Source organism: Lingula anatina, chromosome 1 (assembly GCF_051362555.1).
Source record: "Lingula anatina isolate TDL-2025a chromosome 1, LinAna3.0, whole genome shotgun sequence".
Taxonomy (NCBI): domain Eukaryota; kingdom Metazoa; phylum Brachiopoda; class Lingulata; order Lingulida; family Lingulidae; genus Lingula; species Lingula anatina.
Genome location: NC_141767.1, coordinates 54,605,380 through 54,631,832, shown reverse-complemented (window position 1 = coordinate 54,631,832; position 26,453 = coordinate 54,605,380). Strand labels below are relative to the sequence as shown.

Here is a 26,453-nt window from a genome sequence, read left to right as displayed (position 1 = left end):
GATAGGCTGAATAAATTGAATTATTATAAAAGATAATGTTATATATATTTATATTAAATAAATCAAAATATGAAATAAATAAAATTAGTAGGCTATTAGTAAACCGGAAGTTATTTTAGTAACAGAAGTTGGCTGTCTTGAAGTCACTTCCTGGTGTGAAATGATGTCAACACGGTGTGCGGTGAGTACAAAAAGAGCGGAAAAGAGCTATAATTCTTTGGTACAAACCATAGAAGTACACAGTCTTTCTATTTCTATGGCACAAAGGGTCCAACAGCATAAACTCAATTTGGTTGAAATTTTAATCTCCAAAATTTAAAAGAAATATCGGTTTGATGATCAAAAATTACAATGACAGTCAGTATTTTATTTTATTTTATTCATTCATTCATTTATTTATTTATTTATTTATTAGCAAATATGCACTGTGCAATTTAAACCTGTTAACGTTCTACTAAATTACGTGCCTTAGGACATCACTTTCTCTTCCCCTCTCTCTCTCTCTCTCTCTCTCTCTCTCTCTCTCTCTCTCTCTCTCACACACACACACACACACTCACATGTATACTACTTATATTCTTTTTAAAAACATACACACACATGCACATACACACACATTTATGGATTTTTCATTTATGGATCTAAGATTAAAGGGATAATAACTCTTTGTTTTAGCCAAAAAATGAATTTTCCTGGAGTAAGGAGCATTTTTCCCATACTTACCAATGGTTAATGAATCCATTTTTACATTCAAAGTAAGTCCCTGGTTTTTTTCTGAAAAGTTTGGTTTTTTGTTAAAATCTCTTAAGAGATTATGACAGAGTACAGCCTTCAGTGGAGGTCATGTGGTCTGAAGACCAGCTCAGATGTCAGAATAATAGCTATAACTGCCGTTTTTGTGGTAAAACAGATATATATCACATTTCTCTGAGTTATTCACAATGTTTTTATTGTGAAATATAAATCTCATACGAAGAGTTATTATCCCTTTAAACACTACTGCATGATACCTACACCGCACTATACCAGCACTCCATTAATTTGTCATCTTCTCCATGTAGTCTACATGCAGTGTAAGCATGGAATTTCTTGTGTTTGCACTCCTATACGGTCTCTGATATGTACTGTTGCATTGGGTGTTAGCAATGAAATTAAGTCTAAATTATCTAAATATTTGGTAAATTTGCCAATTACATTGACTTTTGGGAGGTTTTCTTGTGGTTTTCATGGAGCAGAATACATACTAGCATGTACCTTGAGGTATTCAAGGATTTTTCATGCATGGTTTTTCTATTTAGTAGGACCAGAGAACTAATGCATGAATGTGCAAGCTGCTTTACATGAAACAAGTAATGCTGCATCCTGAAGAGTCAGGCTTACAGTGTGCACATAATTCTCATAAATTGTTTTTCAGGTCATCTTGTTTCTTTTGTTTGCTCCTGGAGACAGGCATGTTACTGCATCTGTTGAGTTTCCAACGTTGGACCACCTACACACCAAGGTACCACCAGACATCCAGGAGGCTGCTGTGAAGGCGCTAGCTACAAGGGCACTGGGTGATAATGCCAAATTCTTTCAGTTCAAAGTAGATTCTGAGTTAGGAGTCCCAAATAGGGACTCTTTTAAGGTACACTGTATTCCTATCACTGTTTTACTTGTACTCAGTATATTACATTTAACTTATGTGTATACCTAAAATGGAAATTACAAATTAAAATTTCATACATTTTAGTACTTCTCTTTTGTCTTCCTAATTTCTGCGTGCTTTATGTGCACTGTAATTGTATCAGTATATGATGTTAACTACAACTATTTCTTATCTACCTTTACATATATATTACTCTTAGCTACTGGTAAATATACATGTACAGCCATGTTCCATTGATTCAAGACACTTGCATTTTAGTGGCACTCATTGAACTGAATTTGGTCCTGGTTTAAAATAATGTGCATAGCAGATGCACAAGCAGCTTGTTGCATTCAATGAAAATGCCATTGCTAGCTTTAATGTGTTAAGCTAGCTGAATCTGATTCATGTAGCTCTATTCCAGCTATGCATTTAAAGATCATAATGATTTTTGTATTGAGCATCATATGGATATGATAGGTACTGAGTCAAAACATCTGTGTATTCCAGACAACATTATGTATTTGTATCAAGTAGAATGTAGTTGCAGTACAGTATAGTTTAACAGGTTTTGCGAAATTGAAATTGCGGTATGGTGCATTGTTATCCACCCAATATTACTCGTACATAAATGTTCACAATCATCTATGAAAATAATTAACTTTCAAGATATATGTTCTTTAGCTGCAAACAGTGCAGAATGTCATCCATGTCACTGGTACAACAGGAGTTGCTGCTGCCTGGGGTTTACAGTATTATCTCAAACACTACCAGGGCTTTCACTTCTCCTGGGGTGGAGACCAGAAAACCTGGAGAGGATTTAGACCAGTTCCTGATCCTGGTATAAAAATAACATCCAATGATAGGTATTTTTACTTTTTAAATGTTCTACAGGCAAGATGTGCTAATTTTGCTATAGTATACATAACCTTTTAAAGCACATTATATAGAGATTGTGCAGTTAGTCAGTACTTATGTAATAAATTCCTTTTTATATTTAGAACCGATCATTGTAGAGTTGATCAGTGCTACAGTAAGTCAAAGTTTGTTTCATGGGGTGTTTATTTATTTATTTGTTTTTTGTTTTGTTTTGTTTTTTTTTTTTTTTTGTCTATTTTTAAAACTTATTTTTTGCTCTCAGGTTCCGCTACTATCAGAATGTGTGTACATCAAGCTACTCCTTTGTGTGGTGGAACTGGACAAGGTGGGAGCGGGAGATTGACTGGATGGCCCTGAATGGAATAAACCTACCCCTGGCTTTCACTGGACAGGAGGCAATATGGCAGAAGGTAACAGGAAGTTATGATTGAAAAATAAATTTTTTGTTGTTTGATTTTTTCCAAGTTGCTTTGTTAAAAACACGATTAATTTTTTATCATTTAAGGTTTATCTCAAACTGGGTCTCTCACAAAAGGATTTGGATGAGCACTTTGCTGGTCCTGCTTTTCTTGCTTGGTAAGTGTACAAGATTTGCAAATTGTGTGCTAAAATTACATAGCAATAGTTTTTCCAGTAGAACTAATATGCATTGTTGATTTTACATTGCTTTATTTTTGTATGATGGACAGGATGGCCTTTCCGCTCATAGTAACAGGTAATGAAAAGTTACCGGACAGGTGTACCATGAAAATCTGACTCCCCTAAAATGTGACTCCCCAGTCAGATTTTCATTATGAAAATGTGACTCCCCAGTCAGATTTTCATAATGAAAATCTGACTCACCCCATGAAATTTTGACTCCCCCCCAAAAAAAAACATTCATTAATCTCATTTCATTTGAGTAAATGACTATGATTTTGTAGTATGCATAATGGATGATACATTGGCACTTTTTTGTAGTTTGCAGGTGAAAATTTTCATAAAAAAAAAGAAAAATTAAAAATGTGCACATAATGAAAATGTGGTTCCCCTATGAAAATTTGACTCCCCTACAAAAAAACATTCATTAATCTCTAATTAGTTTAGTATATGACTGTGATCTTGTAGTATGTAAAATGGTTGATACATTGGCACATTTTTTTTTGTAGTTTGCAGTGAGAATTTTAATAAACAAATAAGAAAATTAAAAATGAGCACATAATGAAAATCTGACTTCCCCATGAAAATTTGACTCCCCCTCCACAAAACTTCATAAAACTTATTTTATTTTGAGTATATGGCTGTGATCTTGTATTATGTAAAATGGTTGATACATTGGTACATTTTTTGTAGTTTGCAGTGAAAATTTTAATGAAAAAATGAGAAAATTAAAAATGTGCACATAATGAAAATCTGACTCTACCATGAAAATTTGACTCCCCCGCCACAAAACTTCATAAATCTTATTTTATTTTGAGTATATGACTGTGATCTTGTAGCATGTAAAATGGTTGATACATTGGCACATTTTTTGTAGTTTGCAGTGAAAATTTTAATGAAAAAATGAGAAAATTAAAAATGTGCACATAATGAAATTGTAGTGTTTTGACATGGGAGTGCAAAACCTACAAGAATAAAGATGGATACTTGTTTTAAAAATATTGACCAAAATTTTCATCATCAAACTTTCAAATAATGACAAAATATCCATCTCTATGCAAACTATGTGGAAAACAGTGGTATGGTGACTGAATATAAAATAGGTCCTTTTCTCAATGGGAGTCCAAATCTCATGGGTGTAAAAATAAAGATTTTCATGATTTCTTTTTCATGTTTTCACTATTTTATCATCAAACCTTTAAATATTTCCAATATATTTTTCATAAGTATCCTAAAAGAAAAGGTGTTGAAATGATCATCAAATATTAAATAACTTTTTCATAGGGGAGACAATAGGCGATTAAGTGGACATTTTTAATTTTCTTATTTTTTCATGAAAATTTTCACCTGCAAATTACAAAAAAGCGCCAATGTATCCTCCATTTCACATACTACAAGATCACAGTCACATACTCAAAATAAAATAAGATGTATGAAGTTTTGTGGAGGGGGAGTCAAATTTTCATGGGGGGAGTCAGATTTTCATTATGAAAATCTGACTGGGGAGTCACATTTTCATAATGAAAATCTGACTGGGGAGTCACATTTTCATGGGAGTCAGATTTTCATGTTACACGGTAGTATTCAGATTTTAATCCAAATGAAATATTCTACAATTAGGGGCAGAATGGGGAATATGCGTGGGTTTGGTGGACCCATACCACAAACCTGGTTAGACAACCAGCTAAAGCTACAACATCAGATACTGAGACGAATGAGAGAATTGGGTATGCTGCCTGTACTGCCAGGATTTGCAGGACATATCCCAGAAGGATTTACAAGGTATTCTTGGAGTGGAGTAGAAGTATTAAAATTTTGATTCATAATTTATTTAAAGATTTATCTTTTGATATCAAATAGACTTATCAATATCTAATTGTTTTTTGGACATATCAGTGCCATTGATCCTTGATAAGACTTTGATTCCTAACAAGTCAACAACTAGAATATAGCATTAGGGATAAACCCTGCAGTGAAAAAGAGTATCATGAGATATATGTCTGTAAGTTATTGATATGGATGATTTTAATTTCAGAGTGTATCCTAATGTCAACTGTACGAGGCTGGGTGGATGGGCAGGTTTTGCAGATCCCAAATACTGCTGGTGAGACTTTTCTACTTGGCAATAAATGGCACATTTTGAAACTTGTCTCAAATAAGATAGAGTGGTAACATGTCAAAGTAAAAAATACATTTTAGTAATGTGAAGATCAAAAGCACTGTCAAACTATATAACTGTTATAATGTGACATTGGTTTGAATACAGAGTGGTTTGAGTACTTACTGTGCTTACTTATGCGCATTGCCTCACTGGGGTATAGGCCACCTACAAGTTCCCTCAATTAGCCCCAGTCTTGAGGTCTTCCTTAAGCTCTCTATAATTTAAGCCTAGTCTTTTGGTATCAGCCTAGGTCATGGCACCAGTTGTTGCTTATCCTTTTTCCTTTTGAGGGCTTTGCTGGGCTTGCTTTGTGATGTTATTGCTGGCCACAGTAATGTGTGCCCTTTTGGAATGTCTTTTTTAAATATCTTCTTCAATCTGTAATTGGTCACAAAATCTACATTTCTCTAATGAATGAATTTGATGTTTTTTGTGCAGGCATGTGTTTATAAAGATGTGGTATAAATAAGCTTGAAGATTTTTTATTACAGCACGTATCTCCTTGACCCTAATGATCCCATGTTTGTCAAAGTTGGGCAAGCATTTATTGAAGAGGTAAATAATTTTTTATGTGGCAAGAGGGAAATGTTTTGGATTTTTATGAACAAGAGGAATACAATTGCTGTTTTCAATTTTACTCACTTTTTGTTAAAATATGTTTGTACTTTCTTTTTCTGTAGAGTATTGCCCCATCTTGAACTGAAATATTGGTCATTAAAATTATCAAAAGTTTGATCAATATGCTCTGTGTTTCAAAATGTGTTTTGCATACCACTGTAATATGAAACTATTTCCTTCCACATTGAGGGAATAGGTTTATTGAGGGTTTATCATATTATTGTTTTTTTTTTTTTTTGACAGATGAGTAAAGAATTTAATGGAACCAACCACATCTACAATGCTGACACTTTTAATGAAATGACTCCATCATCAGGGTAACATTTTATATCTCACTTTAAAGCTGAATGTAATTAATGCATTTTTGCACAATGTATTAAAATTTTTGTAATTGTCTATGTTTGGTAGCGGTAGACAATGAAATAAAAGCATTTGGTATGTAAATTTCTGATCTAAATCCACTCTTGAAAATGTAGAGCTTGATAATTAACAAAGTATGTAAGCAGTGCTGTGTTGTTTCAGGGCCCTGTCATATATATCTGGTGCTGGAAAAGCTGTGTTTAAAGGAATGGAATCAGGTGATCCTCAAGCAATATGGTAACTGGCATTGATGTGATACATTGAACTGAGTAGTTTGAGAGTATCCAAGAAATAACTGAAAATATTATTGTAGATGCATGGCAATATAACCTGTTGCAAACTCTTTTAATTTGGTGAGGAAAAAATGTTAAGCTGTATTAGGTGCTTTGTTCTTAAAAAGCTGATAATACTAAATTTATTCCACTGGTCTTGACATCTTGACATATGTTCTAGGCTTATGCAGGCTTGGCTGTTCTTGAGTTCATTTTGGAATGCTGACAGGGCTAAGGCTTTGCTGACGTCAGTGCCACAGGTTGGTTTGGGACATTCTTGTGCATTTTCCCTTTAATCAGCCGACAGAGAGTAATTTTGATTATGTTTAAATATAATTCTGATTTATTTGAAAATGTTTAAAATCTTATTTTTATTTATTCAAAATTATAACTTGGAAATATTTTTCAAATACAAGTGACAATTTTCTGAAAAAGATATGTTAAAATAGATATACAAAGGCATTAAAAGCCAATTCGTTAATACAAATTTATTTCTACAAGTATCAGGTTTTATGACCCCGAATAACTTCTTTCTAGGGCAGAATGATTGTTCTTGACTTGAATGCAGAGCGCCAGCCTTTGTATGAACAGTTAGACTCATTTGCAGGGCAGCCATTTATATGGTGCATGCTCCATAACTTTGGTGGTGTTTTAGGGCTTCAGGGGCAGACAGAGTCTGTCAACAAGGTAGACTGTACCACTAATAAAACTCTTCAGCCATACATTGAGACATGAATCGTATTTCTTAATGTCATAAGTATTATTTCATTCCAGATAGACCTGTTATAGTAGTGCTTGTGGATTAACAAGCATGTCTGTTTTTCATTTGCTTTATACTAGTATGGTATATTTTTTCACATCATCACATTTAATCTTCATTATTAGAAGATGCATGGATTTTTTATGACAGGACCACCTCAGCATTAACTGCAGAGCATGTGTAGATTCCAAAACTATAACATTCACCTGCAAATCTTTTTTCTTTTACAGTGCTGCATGATATTCAAACTGAGGTATCCAATACTAAACCCTTTTTATTGTTATAATACTAGTTAGTACTTCACATTTACCCATTAGCTCATTTCAAAATTTGATTTGAGCATGAATTTTGCGTGCATTTTTAGGGTCGCATGATACTTCTTGATCTTCGAGCCGAGTTGTATCCCCAATATGAAAGGTTTGAGTCTTTCTATGGCCAGCCTTTTATATGGTGCATGTTGCATGACTTTGGGGGAGGCAATTATATGCAGGGGCAGATTGAAGACATAAACCAGGTATACCTTCAAAGTTCCAAATATTGTGTCCATTATTATAATGACAAAGTAGGGAAAATAAGGCTGAATTCAGATACAGAAATCCATGTCAAATTTGTCCAAAACATAGGTAGTTTAAAAATAAAGACACTGGTCAAGTTCAATAATAGATGTACTAGAAAGTATATATATTCTTTGGCATAACTGACAAGAGTGCATGTACATAGCATTTCCACTGTTACCCTTGCCTCTCGTAGTCTGCTGTTATTTCTGATGGTCTAGTGACCTCAAGTGGTGTATTTTAGTCTATTTTCAGTGTACATTGAGTCATATATTTGTACAGATACATAATAATAATAATATGTATTACTTTCAATTGCATGTATAAAAGCATCTATTAGATTCTGTTACGTATTTTAAAGAATATTTGATATTACTGTCACTGAGACAAAGGAGTGCATCATTCATTGTTACATTATCGATGTGTATATTAAATGTGTTAGACACCTTCAGTCTAAAAATGGATTTGTAGTCCCTGTGTTTGTGTGTATTTTAAATATTTTCCCTTGCATGGCAACTTTTCCTGTACTAATTAACATTTCTATCTATTCAACACAGGGTATTATAACATGTTTTAAAGCAGTTTTTCTTTGTCATTCAGATTGAACTGTTTTTTTTTTTTTTTTTTTTTTTTTTTTTTTTTTTTTTTTTGCTTAAGATAGACTTGAAATGTTTAAAATTATATATACTCATGAAATGCTTATTAATGACAAAAAAACACTTCTTAATTACCAGCTATTAAAGTGCAATAAATGAAAATGAACCTCCTCTGTTGGTTATCCAGGGACCATTCAAAGCCAGGGCATACCCTAATAGTTCAATGATAGGGATTGGCTTGACTCCAGAGGGCATCAATCAGAATGATGTCATCTATGAATTTATGAATGAAAACATAGCCAGAGAGAAACCAGTCAACACCATCACATGGTGAGTTTGAAGTGGGTCATTTTAAGTATAATGAACTTTTATTGATTAATAATACATTTTTATTTGGTTATTAACACATACGTGTATGTATTGTAAAGACTATATATATTATATGTACATGATATGAACTTTCTTGTTTATATGGATAATTTGCAATGGCTTGTGAAGCATTTTCTGGTTTGAAAATTTTTGTGCTTTTAGAAATTGAAACTGATATGTTTTTCTTTTTTTTCTGCCTAAAACATAAAATACTAAAGCAGATTGTTGTTGTTGGTAGGTTTATGAACTATGCTGACAGGAGATATGGTATAAGCAGCCTTAATGTTCAGACTGGCTGGATATATCTTATGGTACTTGTTTATTATGTATTTTATATTAATATGTTTTTGCTGGCTGGACATTTGTATTGTTATATTAGAACAGTATGTGATATCTCACATTGATATGAAGCAAATAGTGAACATTAATTAGTTTTCTAGATCATAAAAAAAGGGTCACCCATTCTGAGATTTTTTTTTTTTTTTTTTTTTTAATCATTCAGTGAAATATGAAAGAGACAAAGAAAGATTTGTAAATGTACCAGTTATGTGGTGATAATTTTACACCATTATTATTTCTTATTAAACATATATGGTGAATGTGTAATTGAATCTTTTTTGTGGATAAAGTGTAGGCTACCTACTCTTTTCTCATCTCAAAATCTATCAACTCCAGCGCAGTGTGTACAATAGTACCACCAATTTGAAGCATCATGGACGTTATGTCGTGGTACATAGGCCAGCACTGAAAATTAAAGCTGATGTAAGTTCACCGGGACAGAGGTTTTTCAAACTCGATTGATATCTCCTGTTACTTAGAATGAATTGCATGTTTGACATCAATTGATTGATTGCATGTTTTTTTTTCTTTGTGCATGTTGACTGATGTTAGCATAGTATATACAACTGCACAGATAGACATGATGACTTTTCAAACAACAATATTCCCACACAGAGACCAAGGCTGAGTCCACCTATAAAACCTGATGTAAGTAGACTCTGCTGTGTATCCTGTATATTACACATACAGAATTGGCGCAGAGGACTTAACACGATGTTCATGTTATCTTCATTTCCATGTTATTTTCATTGTTTGTTTATTTTTAAAATTAGTTGTCTTCATATTCCATTGACATGCTATATATCCTTTGGTTACAATGGCATTGATAATAGATTAATAGTCTGGCTAAAATATTTTCATCTTCTTTGAGAGAAAATTTGAGAAAAATATTGCAAAAATAGTGTTTTCCAGCTAATATCACAAAAGGCTGCATGAAAAATCATGGTTTTTGCAAAAATATTATAGTGTAGTACACATGGGTGAAAATTTTCAGGATTATGCCTGATTTCAGGATTTTCAGTCTTCAGTTTTATTGTTTTTATTTTTTTTCTTCTTTTGGTCTACGTAAATGCAATGAGAAATTGCAAGCTATGTTTTCAGAATTTTCGGTTTTTACAACTTTCACCCATGAGTAGATAGATTAAAGCAAATCTTCATTGATTTGTATGTATCCAATAGTTACTAATACTGTCATTAAGAATTATTGCCAGAAACTAAAAAAAATTAATCAAATATATTTGCCTATTTTTAACTTTGGTTTGATAAAAATTCAATTACTTGTTTTTAAAAAAGAATTATGCTAGCATCAACGTTTTTTTTGCTATGCAGCTACAAACAACAAACCTTGTTAAGTAGGAAACTGTCATCTAATAATTTACAGATTTCAGCTAATAATTTACAGATTTTCAGATTTCATTGTTTAGAAAAACAATGACAGTTTTGGGATTGTTTGCAATATTGCAGGTATGGTATGATCCCAAAGTTGTGATTGCAGCATGGAAATATTTTGTATCTGACAGTTCAAAACTAAAGAGTAGTGATTTATTCAGGTAGGTTTTCTTTTCTGAAATAGCAATAATGTTAAAACATCACAACTGTCTTTGTAGAAATGTCAAATTTTTCCTTTGTTTGTTCATGTCATAGTTATATGCTTTGGATTAGATTTGTTATGCAGTTTGGCATAAAGTATGAATATTTGATGATAAAACCTGTTGTTTTCAGATATGATTTGGTAGATGTGACAAGACAAGTATTACAGCTGCTGGGACTGCAGTACTATACCATCATGATTACTGCTTATAAAAGCAAAAATGCAACTTTATTTAAGTATGTATATGAGAAAGCACATTTTTCTCATAGTACTATGGAAATATAATTTAAGAAAGTAAGATTTTATGAAACCACGTAGGAAAAGAGCTACTAACAGAAAAATCATTAGAAGCAAATGTTATATCTAATGGTAGTTTTAATATGTGTTGGGATTGGTTGCCATTATTTTGATTATTTAGAAATTAGACTTTCAAAAAGGGTCATCAACAAAAATGCAAGTTTTAAGATGCATCCTATGGTTGATTATTACGTACATTTGTTTCATATATTCCAGAAAGTGTCTTTGGTGAACACCTGCCATATTATGTGTTATGCATGAAACATATACTGTTTTCTTTATTTCCAGTACAACTAGTGGGATGTTCATAGAGTTGCTGACAGACATGGACACCTTACTGTCCAGTGATCAGCACTTCTTATTGGGTGCCTGGATAGCTGATGCTCACAACATGGCCGAGTCTGAGGCTGAGAGGAAATTATACGAATACAATGCCAGGAATCAAGTTACACTGTGGGGTCCTAATGGGGAGGTATGGCTGGCATCTTTTTATCACAACATGGAGCCTTTAATGGTGTCTTTATATGTTTACTTAAAGTTGTTGACTAAATAGCCTTAATATATTGTAGAAAAGGTGGACTGAGACAGTATGTGCTGGTTGGCAGATAGTAAACTACTGTAGGAAAATGCATGGAATTTTGATTTTCAAAAAATAATTTTTAGGCAGTTTGCATTACAAAAAATTAACACCTCAAATTGAATAAATCATTTTTGCAACTGTTACAGTGGTCAGATACTTTTTGCCCTAGATATCTTCAATCAAGAATGATAAAATGTTTATCTTAACAAAATTTTTTTCACAGATCCTAGACTATGCTGCCAAGCAGTGGGGAGGACTGGTTGGGAAATATTACCTACCACGCTGGCTATTGTTTATCAATCAGCTGAAGGAAGCATTGTCAAAGGTACTCTTCAAAAATGTGAAGGGCATTTATTATTATTTTTATTTCAGACTTAAATAATGTGAGCATTAAGACAAATGTGAACCATCTTGTAACATTCTGATTATTTTAAAGTTTTAAGTTTGTGTACAAGTGTTTGCACAAGAAAAGTTAAAACCTCACAGTATTGCTTCAACAGGTGAAGGGGTGAAAAAGGCCTGTATTCTAAAGATACCACTGATAGTTTTATGACACGCCATCAAAGCCTTAAAGCTGTTAATTCTCTCCAACTTAAGTAATGGTTATTTGGTATAGATCCATAGTATAGTGTGTTTTTTACTTGTTTTTTTTCTTCCTTGCACCTACTTCGCTGCCTTGATCACATTTCACTAGGCAAGAGGCAACAGCAAGTGGGATCAGTAACTATTCCAAATACTTGCATCTGAGTTTCAACTGTGATCACATCAGCAGTTTATTTCCAACATTTTTTTTTAATTTCAGGGGCAAAAGTTTAACCAAACTGCATTCAACAAGAATGTTTTCTCTCAGGTTGAGCAACCATTTACATTTGACACCACCCCCTTCCCTGTTCAGCCTCAGGGTGAGCATATTCTTTTAGTTTAGTTTAAAAAAGGGGGAAATTGGGAGCAAGAAAGTTGGGAGCAAGAAAATTGCTCTTATTGAAAAATAATAATGTCTTTATATACTCCAGTAGGCCTATATGCCTGATCTACAAAAGAGTGTGTATGGTAGTGCATTGTGATTTTTAGGGGTATCTTCCTTTCATGACTTAAACTCCTTTATATTTTGTTAAAAGAAGTCACATCTGGTCTTCCATATTTTGTAATGCTTGACTATTGTCATTGTTCAGTGAATGTTCTCTCTGTTCAAATGGTTGAATTCAGTTGGTGAATGCTATCTTTATTGGATAGATAAACTTAAGTGCACTGTCTTTTCAGGTGATTCTGTTCAGGTAGTGAGAACCATCTTTAAGAAATATTTTCCAAGCACAAGGTCAAAGTTTTGTAAGAAGTTGAAACAATTTACTCCGCATGGAAAGAAATATATGAAGTATGCTACACGATGGCTGAAGAAAAATCCTAGAGTGATTAATAAATTGGTGGAAAAGTGGCAAAGAATGAACACCAGATTGTAAAATTGTTTTGTCAGAATGAAGCTTTCTGATACATCCATACCCTGTTATCTGGGAACTCAAAGTGCAGCAGAGATTTCTGGACAGACAGATTTAGTGCATTATAGTTTTTGGTTTAAAGTCTGATATGCATGTTATGCAATGGAAGTGCCAAAATTTTAGAGGAAGAGAAAGTAACATAAAGGCAATAATGTCATTTACAATTATGCAATCCATCACAAATTATGAAATGTATTTTTTGGAATCTAAATAGTAATTATCTTTATATTAGAGTCAATTTTTAAAGACTCAAAAGTAAGTGCTAGTGTAAAAATTTAATTTCATTTGATCTGGTAGTTTTGCTGAATTATATTCTTACTGCTTGATGATTACATTGTAGTGTTTTCAACACGGCTTCTTTGCAGCCTTGCAAAAGGATATGAGCTGACCAAGTATAGGCATAATATGCATGCATAATGAACTTTTTTTATTATACTCAAATTGTTATATATTGTTACAGTATATGTATCCAGTATGTATTAATGACTCAAGAAAATGACAACTTACATTTTCATTCAGGTGCCTCATATACAGTTTCAGTTGCAGCACATGCATAAATGACCAAGATTAACCTATCATGTGAGTTGCAACATGCTTCCAAATATCACAAATGATATCATTGTGTCATAACATTTCCAATAACAGGAGGTAATAATAAAGATGCAACATACTCCTGAGCAAATTTGGGGTCCTACTTTTGAATCTCTGCTTATACATATACGCCAAAATCATCTTATTTCTCATGAGTGCAATTCTGGGACATTAGGGTTTTGCAGCTATGATAATATGATCAGATTTGTCCAAATACACCCCTTGTAAAAGTACATAAATGATATGATGAAAGGCAGTGTACTGACCTACCATTTCTTTATTGTGATGGAGGGATTAGCATGATTCACCTAAGGCTCTGACTGGCTACTGTCATTTATGACCAATGTTTGAGAGTTAATATTTGCTTTTAGAGGATGGGCAGCTGAGGTAAATACAATGATGTCCATCGTGTTATCTGGAAAATGTGGAGGTCCAGAAATTTAGCTTACCCTGGCAAATATGAAGGGCACGGATGATAAAAATAAACTGAGTCAGTGATGGTAAGGCCTACTGAAAATGCTAGATTACTGGGATACGTGTCCTGCTAAATGATGTACATTGCATGTCTCACAATTTTCTTCTAATAATAAATGCCAAATAAAATGAAACTTATTTTTAAAACAAACACTAAAAATAATTATCTGAAGTTCAACCCATACAAATGAGAGATATGATGACTTAGAAGCGTCAATGTATAGCCTTCTTGTTAAGTACCAGACATGACTTTATTTTGGGCAATACCCCAGAATCTATGTTTGCATGGCACATGCAGATTTGACCAGTGGAATTATAAAACGGTATTAGTTATCACTGATCAAAAGTAAATATTTTGTCCTCCCATCTGTTATGGTGATCGCGCAATTCTGTCTCGCCACAATTTATACACTTAATAATAACCTCTTAAACTTCAGTTATAGAAAAATAGAAGGATCATGGATGGTGTATATGAAGGACAACAAAGTACGTTTGAAATGAGCTATTGTCAAAAGCTTCATCCCCTTTCTTATTTGCTTTTCACAACCCTATAGTATATTTAAATTATCTCTTAAAGAATATGAGACCGTCGTTTGCGCAGTCATGGAGCCGCTGTTCATTTTGCAAAAATACTCTACTTCCAGCTGTGCGTTGTTTGAAGCTTCCCTGAGCGCGGTGAATGGCTTTCATCTTCGCTGCCGTAATCATCGTTATTAAAGCTTTCATTTATCGCCCCCACCTTACTGCTCTGACTGGTATTTTGTTCTTTGCTCCTAAAATAAAATTGCCAAATTAGGAGGTAAAAACGATGAGGTACATGTAGAGGCCTGTACAAAAATCAACATTCCAAATGGATATATATGCGGGAAATGCTGCAACTATGTATACCTTTAATTTTCCTTAAAAGGTTTACAGAAAGACGAACTTTAGGTTCGAAAATGGGAGAAAACGTAGCCTATGCGATGCATGTCGAAAAAGGCTATATACTCACCGATCATATTGAATGTCATTCTTATCTGTTTTTGAAGCAGAGGCATAGAGGGTTCTAGAAAGAAATAACACTGATTTATGGGTAACAATACACACAAGTTACACGTAATGTGTGAACAAGTATTTTAACACTTCTCTACTTGGACCAAGTATCAATGACAAAATAGGTACTGCGATTTTTTTTTTTTTTTTTTTTTTTTTTTTTTTTTTTTTTTGCAACTTGTAGCTACCCGACTATTTAACAACATATTTGGTTATGATCGTAATTGAGAACCAACAGAAAGTTTCAAACTGCATACTTACTCGTTATATTTGGGAGTTCCGAATGCCTCGCCGTGCTCCAGTGTCTCTGGCATGTGTGTGCCCAGTGTTTCAGGAAGTAAAAGAGCCAGAAGACCAGCAACTAGGGAGGTAACACCAAAAACGATCGGTGGAATCTCCTTGGAAGTATATGATCCCTGTGAAATATATAACACAGTATACCGTTTTCATTTAAGATAAGATGTAAGCCTCATGGTTATGGACCTTTCTAGAATGCTCTTATTTTAAAAATAATAACGCCTTTACATATTCAAGTAGGCAAAAGAGTGTCTATGGAAGTGCTATATTCATTGTGATTTTTATGGATATCTTCCTTTCATGACTTTAACTCCTTTTCATTCATACACGAAATTTTCACTGAGGTAGTCATACAGCTGATAGGCCTGTAAGCAAGGGGCGTTCCGGCGGTTTGTCCGTTCAGGATCCACTTTGAATCAACATTTGCGACTGCTTCTATGCCATTTCTCAAGTTGGGACAACAAAGGGGATAAAAAGTCTACTTTTGCAGCCCCCCCCCCCTTCTGAACTTTCTGACTACAGGTGTGACGAAGCGAGAAACATTTAAAAAAGAAGGTAAAATAATTGGTACCGAGTCTACCTTCTCTTCAAAGAGTTATCTTACCATATCTGCCCAAACGAAAATGATCTACCAACTACTACACAAGTTTTCAACTTACATATGTATTAAATGTGTTCAAATATTTAAAGAAATTTTTTAACCTATTTTAAATCTTACCGTCAAATTAACAAGTGGTGCAAGAATTCCCCCGACCCTGGCGATCATGGAACAGACTCCGATCACTCCGTTTCGTACGACGGTAGGGAATGCCTCAGCGGAGTAGTTGTACACAAGGACAAAGCATGCACCAGAGAAGGCTTTGCCAATCATGGACAGCGTTATGCTTAGCCAGTCTAATCCTGGATTTAATGCAAAATTCAAAATATTTTATTGTACGTTAAAACTAAGGTTAAGGGGCTTTTGGTCTTCAAGTTCAGATGTTTTGTACTATTTGCCAAACATTCACATTTGTGAAATCACAGTGGACCAAAACTGACTTCTCCTGATTAAACGAAAGCAATTTTTAATTTTTTAATATTAAGATGTGCAAGGGTATTCCAACTTCACCTGCTGTATCAGGGATGACGGCAGCTCCAATACAAGCAACCCCACAGGATATCATGCTAATGCATAAGCATGGCCGCCGCCCTATCCGGTCCATGACCAGAATGCAAAACAGAAATCCAGGGAATTCCACCAACCCAGACAACGACAAGTTCAAATAATCATTGCCACCAGGAAGCTGTGACGTGCCGAGGGACAAGCCATAAAACACCAAGCTCGTGGTGAACCTAAGAAAGTGTAGTCAACTAAGTAAATAATTAAATACTTGATTTTTAATGATATGATATGTCATTTATACTATAATTCATAAGGAATACACCGAAAAATATTTTTCATTGACGCGTTGCATTCTTAGGAAAATAAAACCCTGTCCCGTGCTAATTTTTTTTTCACGCGAAGAAACAAACACATGTAACCGACGAGTTGCAAACTTACTTACCAATTAAAGAACATTATCAGAGCTCTATTTCTCATACGAGGATATTTCATAATCTTGAACACATGCGATTTTTCATGTGAGTCAGGCTCTAACTGAAAAAAGAATGTAAATTTAAAATAAGAATTCGACATCAGATATGTGATTTTTTAAAAAAAGGTGTGTGTTCTCGCGCATTCCAACATGTATTGAAATATCACAGCTCGTAGGATTGTGTCTTGAATCAGTTGACATGCTTTGAAAACTTGAAGCATATAAAATGAAATTTAAAGATATTATTGAGAGATAAGATTTTTTTTTTCTTTTTTGTTTTTTTTTTTTTTTTTTTTGACAATTATACCTATAGGTCTTTTTAGGCTGCTACTGGTTGCAATACCTGATCTATCAGCTTTTGTATATCAGGCATGCCGTTCATTTTTGCCGCCTTTTGTATGATTTTCTTTGAACGCTCTACTTGAGAGTTTTGCATAAACCATCTTGCAGATCCTGGAATTATTCTGTCCCTAGTAGGGAAAAACAAAATGTTTTGTGACGTCATTAAGTTGTCATTTGCCAACTTTGTCACGGAATTTTAAAATTGTGGCAAGAAATAAAGTATATTGCACCGTTAAAGAGGGACTTTAGCATGAATTTTTGATCATAATACCAAAACATAATGGCCAAAACTCTGCTTCCGCCAGTTTTGAGCACATAATGATCAATGTTTTAAAAATCATTTGTGCAAGTAACACTTACCAACAATAAATCAAAAAGAAAACACTTGGAGCAGTTATGATCAGTTGAAGCCAAAACCAATACTGAACGAAATATGCTGCTAACGATAAAGTGCAAAACCCCACAGCAAAAAAGGCATTGAATGAAATCCCAGTGATAGCCCGTCCTTGTTTTGCTCCAATCAACTCCATAGCTGTAAGATATTAATTGAATTTCTCAATAAGACCACGTTTACGTGCTACAGAAGTTGTACTTGCGCTAGACAGAAAACATACAAAAGCTTTTCAGAAATATATAGTAAATTTACAGTTAACATTTATTTGTTTGAATCGATTTAAATTCTTCTTTATTTAACGACAAGAGTCAACAGTCTTACAGCGATTTTTGTACCATTGACATGTTACCTACGTTCTCATAATGCTATATTCCACGACGGATCCAAATACATGTTATAAATATGATGCTCTCACCGATCACAAATCCTGGCAGGAAGACTCCGGAATGTGCAGCCCCAAGAAGAAAACGTAGAGTGGTGAAAGTGATGTACTCTGGAGCGAACGCCAGCGCAACGCCGCAAAGCACTTGAAAAACCTGACTTATGAACATTAAACGCTTCCTGCCAAACCTGAAAATATAAAACGCAATGGATTTAAACTCATAATTTCTAATCGTATGCATTTTGTAAAAGCGTAGAATAATTTAATTCGACCAAGATTAGGCCGAGATGTCTTTCAGAGGACATGGCATCTCAAACTATACGCGTAGGTTCACACTTACCTGTCGGACAAATCACCGATAACAATGGCTCCAACCAACATTCCCGCCATGTACATGGACTGGGCCAAGTTGTTCAGGTACTTGCGATCACAAACCATGTTGAACTAAGAATTGAAAAAAAAATCCCCTTAAACCCCCGTCACACTTAATTGGAATCAGCAGGAATCAAGAAGAATGAGCTGATTCCAATTAAGTGAGACTGAATGAAGAATTAAAAAAATTCGCACCACATTCGGGAAAAAAATTTAAATTGACCTTAATCATTGTAAGAGTACCGTTGGAATACTCAGAATGCGCTTGAATTCGCCTGGAATGATGAGTGCACTTTCGGCTGTTTTAGCTCTCAAATGCAGTTAGAATGTAGTTGGAAAACTAGGAATATCTATAATGCTGTAAGAAGGCAGTAAGAATATTTAGAATATACTTTGAATGGCGTACTAGTGTAGTTCGATTGCTGGCAAAATTAATATTTCACCTCATCAGAGGCACATTCGAAACATTCTGGCGGGATTTTATACCCCCGTCACACTAGAGGCGGAATGATTAAGAATGGTGTCGAAAATACAATTCTTTGTGCATTCCAGGTTATTCGAAGAGCATTCTAAAAATTCCGAGTGCATTCCAAATATTTTTACCCATTCTTGTGGCCGGCTTGAATGTTTTTGTCATGTCAAAAACTTTCGAAGTGCATTTCAAGTGGAAAATTATCGAATGGCATTTGAACAGTATTCTAACTGCACTATCACTGCATTCTAAATATTCTCACGGCATTCCGACAGCATTCGAAACATTATGATCAGTTATCATTCCAGTGGCGTTATTTATACTCTGGGCATCGTGTTACATTCTAAACATGTTACAAAGTAATTTTTAATTAAGTATTTTAGGTATTCAGCTGCATTATTTTATATTTCAAACCATCATGGCAGCCATAACGGGAGCAGTTGACTGCATTTGAGTTCGCTTCATATATCATTCGAGGCACCTTCTTACATACTTCAGCCTGTATTCGGCCAGCAGTCAAACCACACTCGTACGGCATTTGAATTTCATTTGGAATGTTCTGACTGCAATGTGAAATTCTTTCCCGATTATGGCACGAATTTTTCAATTAATTCATTCTGGCTGGTTCAGCTTGATTCCTGCTGGTTCCGAATAAGTGTGACGGGGGTCTTAAGTCATGTGTCAGTTCGAATATCCCTCGAATGTGATCAGAATGTTTCGAATGTTGCCAGAATGCCGTTAGAATATTTAAAATGCAGTCATAGTGTAGTTAGAATACTATTCAAATGCCATTCAATAATTTTCCACTTGGAATGCACTTCGAAAGTTTTTAACATTCAGGCCGACCACAAGAATGGGTTAAACTATTTGAAATGCACTCGGAATTTTTAGAATGCTCTTTGGATATCCAGGAATGCACAAAGAATTGTCTTTCTGACGACATTCTTGTTCATTCTGCCTCTAGTGGGACGGGGGTATTACTGTCTACTACATTCGCTGTACTTTTTCTCAGATTGAACAACAGGGATATTTAATATTATTTAAATGACATTTAAAAATGACATCAGCTGAGCTGGAGACATAGAAATAACATGGTTGGGTATAACAGGACAAATGTAGAAATCGAATTTGCATTGGTATTATTAAACAAAACAAAAAATGTTTTAAATACTGTATATAAGATATTTAAACAACAAATATGCAGCAAAGTGTCTTTATATCCTGTGCACACATGTGTAACAGCAGACCAGAGCAGCCGTTCATTAACTCATTTTATGCACTGAACTGTTTTCAGACTGAGACCAATTGACTGTCTGTCTGTCTATTACTGATACTATTACTATTATTACTGATCAAACATACAAGAAAATATCCTGTTCAAAAGTTCAGAGCACTCAAAGAGCTGCCAGCTGCACCAGATTGCTGGACTGCCGTGGAATTGGATGCTTGTCTTTGAGCGCATACAGAAAAGCGGACCAACTGATCCGCGGATCAGATATGGCGACCCGATTAAAAGCTTAATTCCCGATTAGACATTGAATAGATTTCCCGGGGGGATTACGCAACAAGCATTCAAGTGGTCGGCCATATGCGATATTGTTAGTCCGTTGTTTTGCATGCGTTTTTTATTAAACGTTTTCATTGGTCCACTGCTGGGTGTTCTGATTACTTATTGGATAATCTGGTTGCCTGGTGATTGTATGTTGAAGAAGCCGAACCAAACCAGGGCTAAGTATGATAATTTACCTGAGAGAAAACAGACGTCTTGTACTGTGACGTGTCATAGACCCATTGGTTACACTGCACTGTGACAGTTGTATTGTCTGGTATCGTATACCACACCCCTCTGGTCACGTTGACAGCATACATATTACAGCGGTCATACTGCCCATCTTCATCAGTAGGAAATATCAAGGAGTAGTTGAGGGGACCAGTTTTGTTGGAATAATCATCCCAACCTGGGATAAAGCACCTGCAGTTTTGAAAAGTAAAAATACGTCCAATAGTTACCATCCATATGGAGGCAAATATGATGGAACCAATTTTTGTTCCAATGGACATCGAATAAGACTTCCTTAGAATAGACATCTCGTCGTTTTCTGCCAGTGGACAACTTCTACAATCTTTGGAATGAATTTTAACGAGCGTTATTAATTCCGGTTACCCTTATCCACATCTTATCAAACAAACGCCCCTCGGGCAAGACCTGAAGTGTTAAAGAGTTTTTTCTATCAAGAAGAATAGGAGCTACAACCACCCAAAAAACCCACAACACCACCCAGAAAGACCCACATCATCACATCTGATTCATTTTCTGTACTCGTCTGTTCATCAACTGGTATGTTTATATCGTTAAAGTTCCCACTGTTGACTCAGTGCATGAAAGAACCCAAGCTTCTATATACGTACAACTCTCAACACCTAAGGTGACATATCTTAATTATTTCCGTGAGATTTTTGACGTCGTGAGTTGTGAATCCCTAATACTATTATTGTAGGTTTCTGGGAGGTTTTTGTGCTTACCTAAAGTCCTGTGAAGCCGCTATGAATGTCATCGCCAATGCGTGCATTCCTGTGACCCAAACCGGCAACGAGAGCAGGAACAGTTGCGTTTTCTGGTATTTACCAAATTCTCCCAAATGTGGAATAATTTCTTCAAACTTCATTTTCTTTGCAGTTTTTTATGCGTGGCAATCAGAAGCCGATAACTTAAGTAGTCTGCTGCAAAATCTCTAATAGGGTTGACTGCTCCGATCAAACCACAAATCTGCATTGTTCTGTTTATCTAAATTTTCCGGACTTATAACTGATAAGATAACAGATTGCCCGCCTGTTTTCAAAGGTATCTATACCCATTCCTGCTAATTCACATGGAAGCGAATACAGGTCCGTTTATTCAACTTCGGAATGTCCACTACGTATATTGATACAGATGCATGTATATACGTAGTTTTATCTAGCGCGTTTGTCCATTTTAAGTGACTGGTAAAGTGACATTGCACGTTATAACCGTTTTCCATATCAAATTTGTTTAAACAATGATTTTAAAAGCATTTTTCTCTCTCAACAGTTTGCTCCCGTGGGATATCGCCAACACAACAGCAAATTCCCCCTATACTAGACGTCATTAACGTTGATAATTTCATTACTCAATGTAGGTGTGGGGTGTGGAACATTTGCCTAAATACTCATGAAAGAAATTTTGAACAGGTTTTTCACTTCATACCCATTGTTAACTTCGCCTTACATATTTAAAACGCAATTTCACATATTTAAAACGCAGATTAAAGATCGAACAAAAATAAACACACCTTGTTCGGAATATTAATAGTGCTGCATATATAAGAATCGTTTTCATAATCAATATACAATATTGTCTCTGAGTGAAGTGGTCAGCACAATGAACAGGTGGGGTGTATTAACATGGAGAGTTAGAGAGGCTGGTAGTCGTTACTCAGTATTTTCAAAATTGATCCGTTTTGCAATTCAGTGGTCAATTTCTCGGAGCTAGTTCGAAAGCTTTTCTGCTTTGCAAAATAAAAAAATGTTGAAGGACCAGAAGTCCTTGACAGTTATATTGTGCCAATCAGTCTCGGGCCGTCCCTCGAGGAAGGCCATCTCCAGATTATCTTGCAATTTTCTGCATACACATATTCGTGCCTTTATTCCGTCAAACCACTGTTGCATAACAACATATCAATCTGAGGGCAATGACTTATATTCGAAATATATAAATAAACATGGTTTGTTTGATTTCTGATGAGAATTTTATTTACAAAGCGTACGGTAAACAACAAACTCGCTTACAGGAAATTAAAAATTTTTCTTATAACATTGTTATATGTTAATATATATGCTAAAATTAGATCAATATCACTTCTGCTCATGTTTTAAAACGCTATAAGGACGGGCACAAGGTAAATGTATTAACATTACATAGAAAAGAAGGACGATATTTAAGTTCAGTTTAGATTCGATTGACTTGTATGAAAAGAAGAATGAAAAATAATAGCAATAACAATACTTTGTAACGCTAAAATTAGTCCAAGAAATTGGTGCAGAAAAAAGGGTGAATTGTGCGTTTTTTACCTACAAGCATGAAATTTGCCACAGTTGTAGATAATGGAATTCTAAGCTTTTTTGGATATATGGGCATGTCTGAAAATTCCAGTATGGCCGCCAAATCCAATATGGCCGCCACAAATACTCTTTTAAATTAAAACATCTAATATATAGTCCTAAAATGGTTTAGAATATCATTTTATAGCTGGAAAATATCATGCTATGAATGAATTATCAATATCCGCTTCTACAGGTGTATAGAATTCCAAAATGGCCTCCAAAAGTAAAATAAGCAGTTTACTTACGCAAAATATGCAGCAGTTTTGTAAAATCATCAAGCACTAACAATTACAAGCATAAAAATTGGCACAGTTATGTAGAACATGATTCTAAGCAACGTTGGATATAGGGGCATGTCTGAAAATTCCAATATGGCAGCCAATTTCAATATTGCCCCCAAAATACCCTTTCAAGGTGAAAGTTATTTGTATAGTCTTTTATAAAAATATCATTTAATGGTTAGAAAATACCATTGTATTTATGAAGTATCAGTATCTGCCACTTAAGGTTTTAAAATTCCAAAATGGCCTCCAAAAGTCAGCAGACCACAACTATTGAATTGTAATCACTCGTGAATAGGCATGTGGGCTTTGCAAACTACCTGTATAATCAGCATATTCCTACCTGTGCAGGAGCTATTCTACAGAGTTTTTAAAAAGCCATCAAGCATGATACATTTATTTTGTACTGAAAACAGTCCTTCTTTTGATAAACCAACATAAGTAGTTTGACTTTTTGCTCTGGATTCTCATTTAGATCAATTCCCAGTTAGCAATCTTCTTATATGGCACTCATGAGTAACTCCCCCTTTCTAAGAAAAAAAGTATCGTGCAAAATCCATAAAATGTGAAAGAAACACCAGAATAACATATAAAAAAACTTGGGGTGTACCAATTTTGTCTGTTGGTTATGATTCTTCAGCTAGATCAGTGCATGGCGCTTCATCAAATGCTCATAAATATAACAAAAATGACAGCTAATCAAACATACAGGTCTCAACAATTTGGTGTTTTTCATTGGTAAAGTACTAAAAGCGGGGCACATTTGCACTCGATAATGTTATGATGTTATCTTGTGCTTCAAAAGTAAATTTAAAAAAAGCTTCTTATTTAAAAAATTGGCTTTAGTACATTCGCAGTAATGGCTACCGAGAATTTAGTGAAAATTTATGAGCAAAGAAATACCTGTACCCCAAACAGAGGGCAGGTGTTGATACGTGCTGTATCCAAGAGTTGCATTGCAGACTTCACACTTCGTGCACTAAAAAAGAAGCACTGATAGGCGCCAAACTTTGGTTTTCAATTGATCATTTGGCAACTTGTTTAGTTACAAACTTATACTTTCAAAAAACTGAACATGAAAATAAAAGAATTAAAATCAACCAGACAGTTAATACATACAAAACTTCAAAAAACGATGTATTCTGAGGATTACACCAAGAAATTAGTGCAATATGGACTTTGAAAGGTAAAAATTCATGAGATTTCCGGCATCATTGTCTCTGTGGGACAATCCAGAATGAAACCATGAGGAGTATTCACTTACCCAGCTTACAAAATCTACCAGGTAGCTCCTACCACATCTGTTTGTAGTTATGTGTGCAGTTGCTAACTGTGGTGAGGGGAGTCAGAAGCATTGGAAGACTGGTGCTATAAGGGTTCACACTAGTAACCTACATCTACTAATATGCCCTTCCACACTTTCATGTTCCTATGGACCGTCATGCATGTAAACTGAGTCAGAAGCATTGGAAGACTGGTCCTATAAGGGTTCACACTAGAAACCTACATCTACTACTATGCCCTACCACACTTTCATATTCCTATTGACCCTCATGCATGTAAACTGATGCTTTCTGGTGTTAAAAACGACCAATGCCTCTTGGTATTTTGTTGGGGAAAGTGGATTACATGTAGAAGCTTTAGCTTTAAGGAAATACTGGGAAAGCTGAGGGAAACACAACTACTAGTAAAGCTAGGCACACATTAATGAATGAAAATTATTTAACCAAATAAGTAGAAATTTCGGTGTAGCTAGCTGTTATCCTCTGTTGAGATATTGTCCATTTACTAAAGTAAAAGGTTGACCGCCCATAAAATGTGCAACACTTACTTGATAAAATAACTTTCGTTAATTTGAAACTTATTCGTGAAAATACCTTGACATTTTCATATCCTCGACATTTATAGAATTGCTGCATGTGGTGTCACAACTAGACCAAAAGGAGTCCTGTTCCATTTTTTATGGTCATTTGGGTCTAAATGTAACTAAAGGAGCGAAAAACCAAAAAAGAGTAAAGACTGTTGTCAGTCAGATTATATAGTAGTCTTTTTTTTACTTTAAAAGGGTTTTAGTGGCCATATCAGAATATTCAGACATGTCCCTATATAACAAATTGCTTAGAATCCTGTTCTGTACAATTGAGCCAATTTTCATGCTTGTAGTTTTAAGTGCATGATGAATTCACCATACCGCTGCTGTGAGTGGCCTGTTTTTCTTATCTTGGAGGCCATTTTGGATTTCTATACACTTACAGAATCAAATATTGATACTTCATGCATACCATAGTCTTGTCTAACCATAAAATGTTATCTTAAGATTATATATACTTGAAGTTTTAATTTGAACGGGTATTTGTGTCGGCTATATTGGATTTGGGGGCCATATATTGAAATTTTTAGAGATGCTCATACATCCAAAAGTGCTTGGAATCCTGTTTTACAACTGTACCAAATGCCATGCTTGTAGTTTTTGATGAATTAACCAATCTGCTGGATATCTTGGATTAGTAGAGTGCTTTTTACTATTGGCGGCCATTTTGGATTTAATACACCTAAAAAAGCAAATATTGATTCTGAATTCATACCGTGGTGTTTTTTAACCTTTGTATGATATTTACGCCCTTAAAAGACTATATACTTGAAGTTTTAATTAGAAGCCGTATTTTTGGAGGCCATCTTGGATTTGAAGGCCATTTTTAAATTTTAGGATATGCCCATACATCCAAACTTGCTCAGAATTTCATTTTCCACAAACCTGCCAAATTGTATGCTTGTAGTTTTAAGTGCTTGATGAATTCCCCATTCAAATGGATATCTTGAATAAATGGTCTGCTTTTTTTACTTTTGGCGGCCATTTTGGATTTAATACACCTGAAGGATTCATACCATGGTGTTTTCTAACCTTTATATGATATTTTAAGTCATTAGAAGACTATGTACTTGAAGTTTTAATTTGAAAAGGTATTTTGGTGGCCATATTGGATT

The 26,453-nt window shown here is 34.7% G+C and overlaps 2 protein-coding genes across 5 annotated transcripts; one reads left to right on the top strand and one right to left on the bottom strand.

Annotated features, from left to right (window-relative positions):
- Window positions 1-108: 108 nt before the first annotated feature.
- LOC106169263 (alpha-N-acetylglucosaminidase) lies at window positions 109-13,817 on the top strand. 4 transcript variants are annotated; one of them, XM_087000150.1, is made up of 22 exons: window positions 109-181; window positions 1,415-1,627; window positions 2,312-2,493; window positions 2,769-2,916; window positions 3,012-3,082; window positions 4,766-4,927; window positions 5,181-5,249; window positions 5,798-5,861; window positions 6,168-6,241; window positions 6,447-6,521; window positions 6,738-6,816; window positions 7,094-7,243; window positions 7,681-7,830; window positions 8,654-8,796; window positions 9,074-9,146; window positions 9,727-9,822; window positions 10,639-10,724; window positions 10,897-11,001; window positions 11,351-11,534; window positions 11,866-11,967; window positions 12,445-12,544; window positions 12,903-13,817. In XM_087000150.1, the coding sequence occupies exons 1-22, from the start codon at window positions 161-163 to the stop codon at window positions 13,097-13,099; spliced, it is 2,544 nt and encodes an 847-aa protein (XP_086856276.1). In that variant the 5' UTR covers window positions 109-160; the 3' UTR covers window positions 13,100-13,817. The 4 variants fall into 4 exon arrangements, with proteins under 4 accessions (XP_086856276.1, XP_086856280.1, XP_013404392.2 ...); XM_087000154.1 differs by lacking the exon at window positions 9,727-9,822 and adding an exon at window positions 9,511-9,597; XM_013548938.2 differs by lacking the exon at window positions 7,681-7,830.
- LOC106163230 (organic cation transporter protein-like) lies at window positions 13,542-22,296 on the bottom strand. The gene is made up of 12 exons (XM_087012597.1): window positions 21,589-22,296; window positions 20,812-21,217; window positions 18,562-18,665; window positions 18,255-18,409; window positions 17,806-17,977; window positions 17,426-17,573; window positions 17,074-17,165; window positions 16,638-16,861; window positions 16,248-16,429; window positions 15,494-15,648; window positions 15,192-15,245; window positions 13,542-14,973 (listed from the first exon to the last, which is right to left on the bottom strand). Exons 1-12 carry the CDS (start codon window positions 21,729-21,731, stop codon window positions 14,835-14,837), a joined length of 1,974 nt encoding a protein of 657 aa, XP_086868723.1. The 5' UTR covers window positions 21,732-22,296; the 3' UTR covers window positions 13,542-14,834.
- Between the last annotated feature and the right edge of the window lie 4,157 nt (window positions 22,297-26,453).

What these genes read in the sequence shown, in the direction of transcription:
- LOC106163230 (XM_087012597.1), bottom strand. Translation starts at nt 21,731, where the DNA reads ATGAAGTTTGAAGAAATTATTCCACATTTGGGAGAATTTGGTAAATAC. An exon ending in GCGGCTTCACAGGACTTTAG is followed by an intron (nt 21,218 to 21,588) that starts GTAAGCACAAAA and finishes GTAACCGGAATT; the next exon opens with AATAACGCTCGTTAAAATTC. An exon ending in TTCTTTTTGATTTATTGTTG is followed by an intron (nt 17,574 to 17,805) that starts GTAAGTGTTACT and finishes TTTCCCTACTAG; the next exon opens with GGACAGAATAATTCCAGGAT.
- LOC106169263 (XM_087000150.1), top strand. Translation starts at nt 161, where the DNA reads ATGATGTCAACACGGTGTGCG. An exon ending in TGCTGACGTCAGTGCCACAG is followed by an intron (nt 6,817 to 7,093) that starts GTTGGTTTGGGA and finishes ACTTCTTTCTAG; the next exon opens with GGCAGAATGATTGTTCTTGA. An exon ending in AGATTGAAGACATAAACCAG is followed by an intron (nt 7,831 to 8,653) that starts GTATACCTTCAA and finishes TTGGTTATCCAG; the next exon opens with GGACCATTCAAAGCCAGGGC.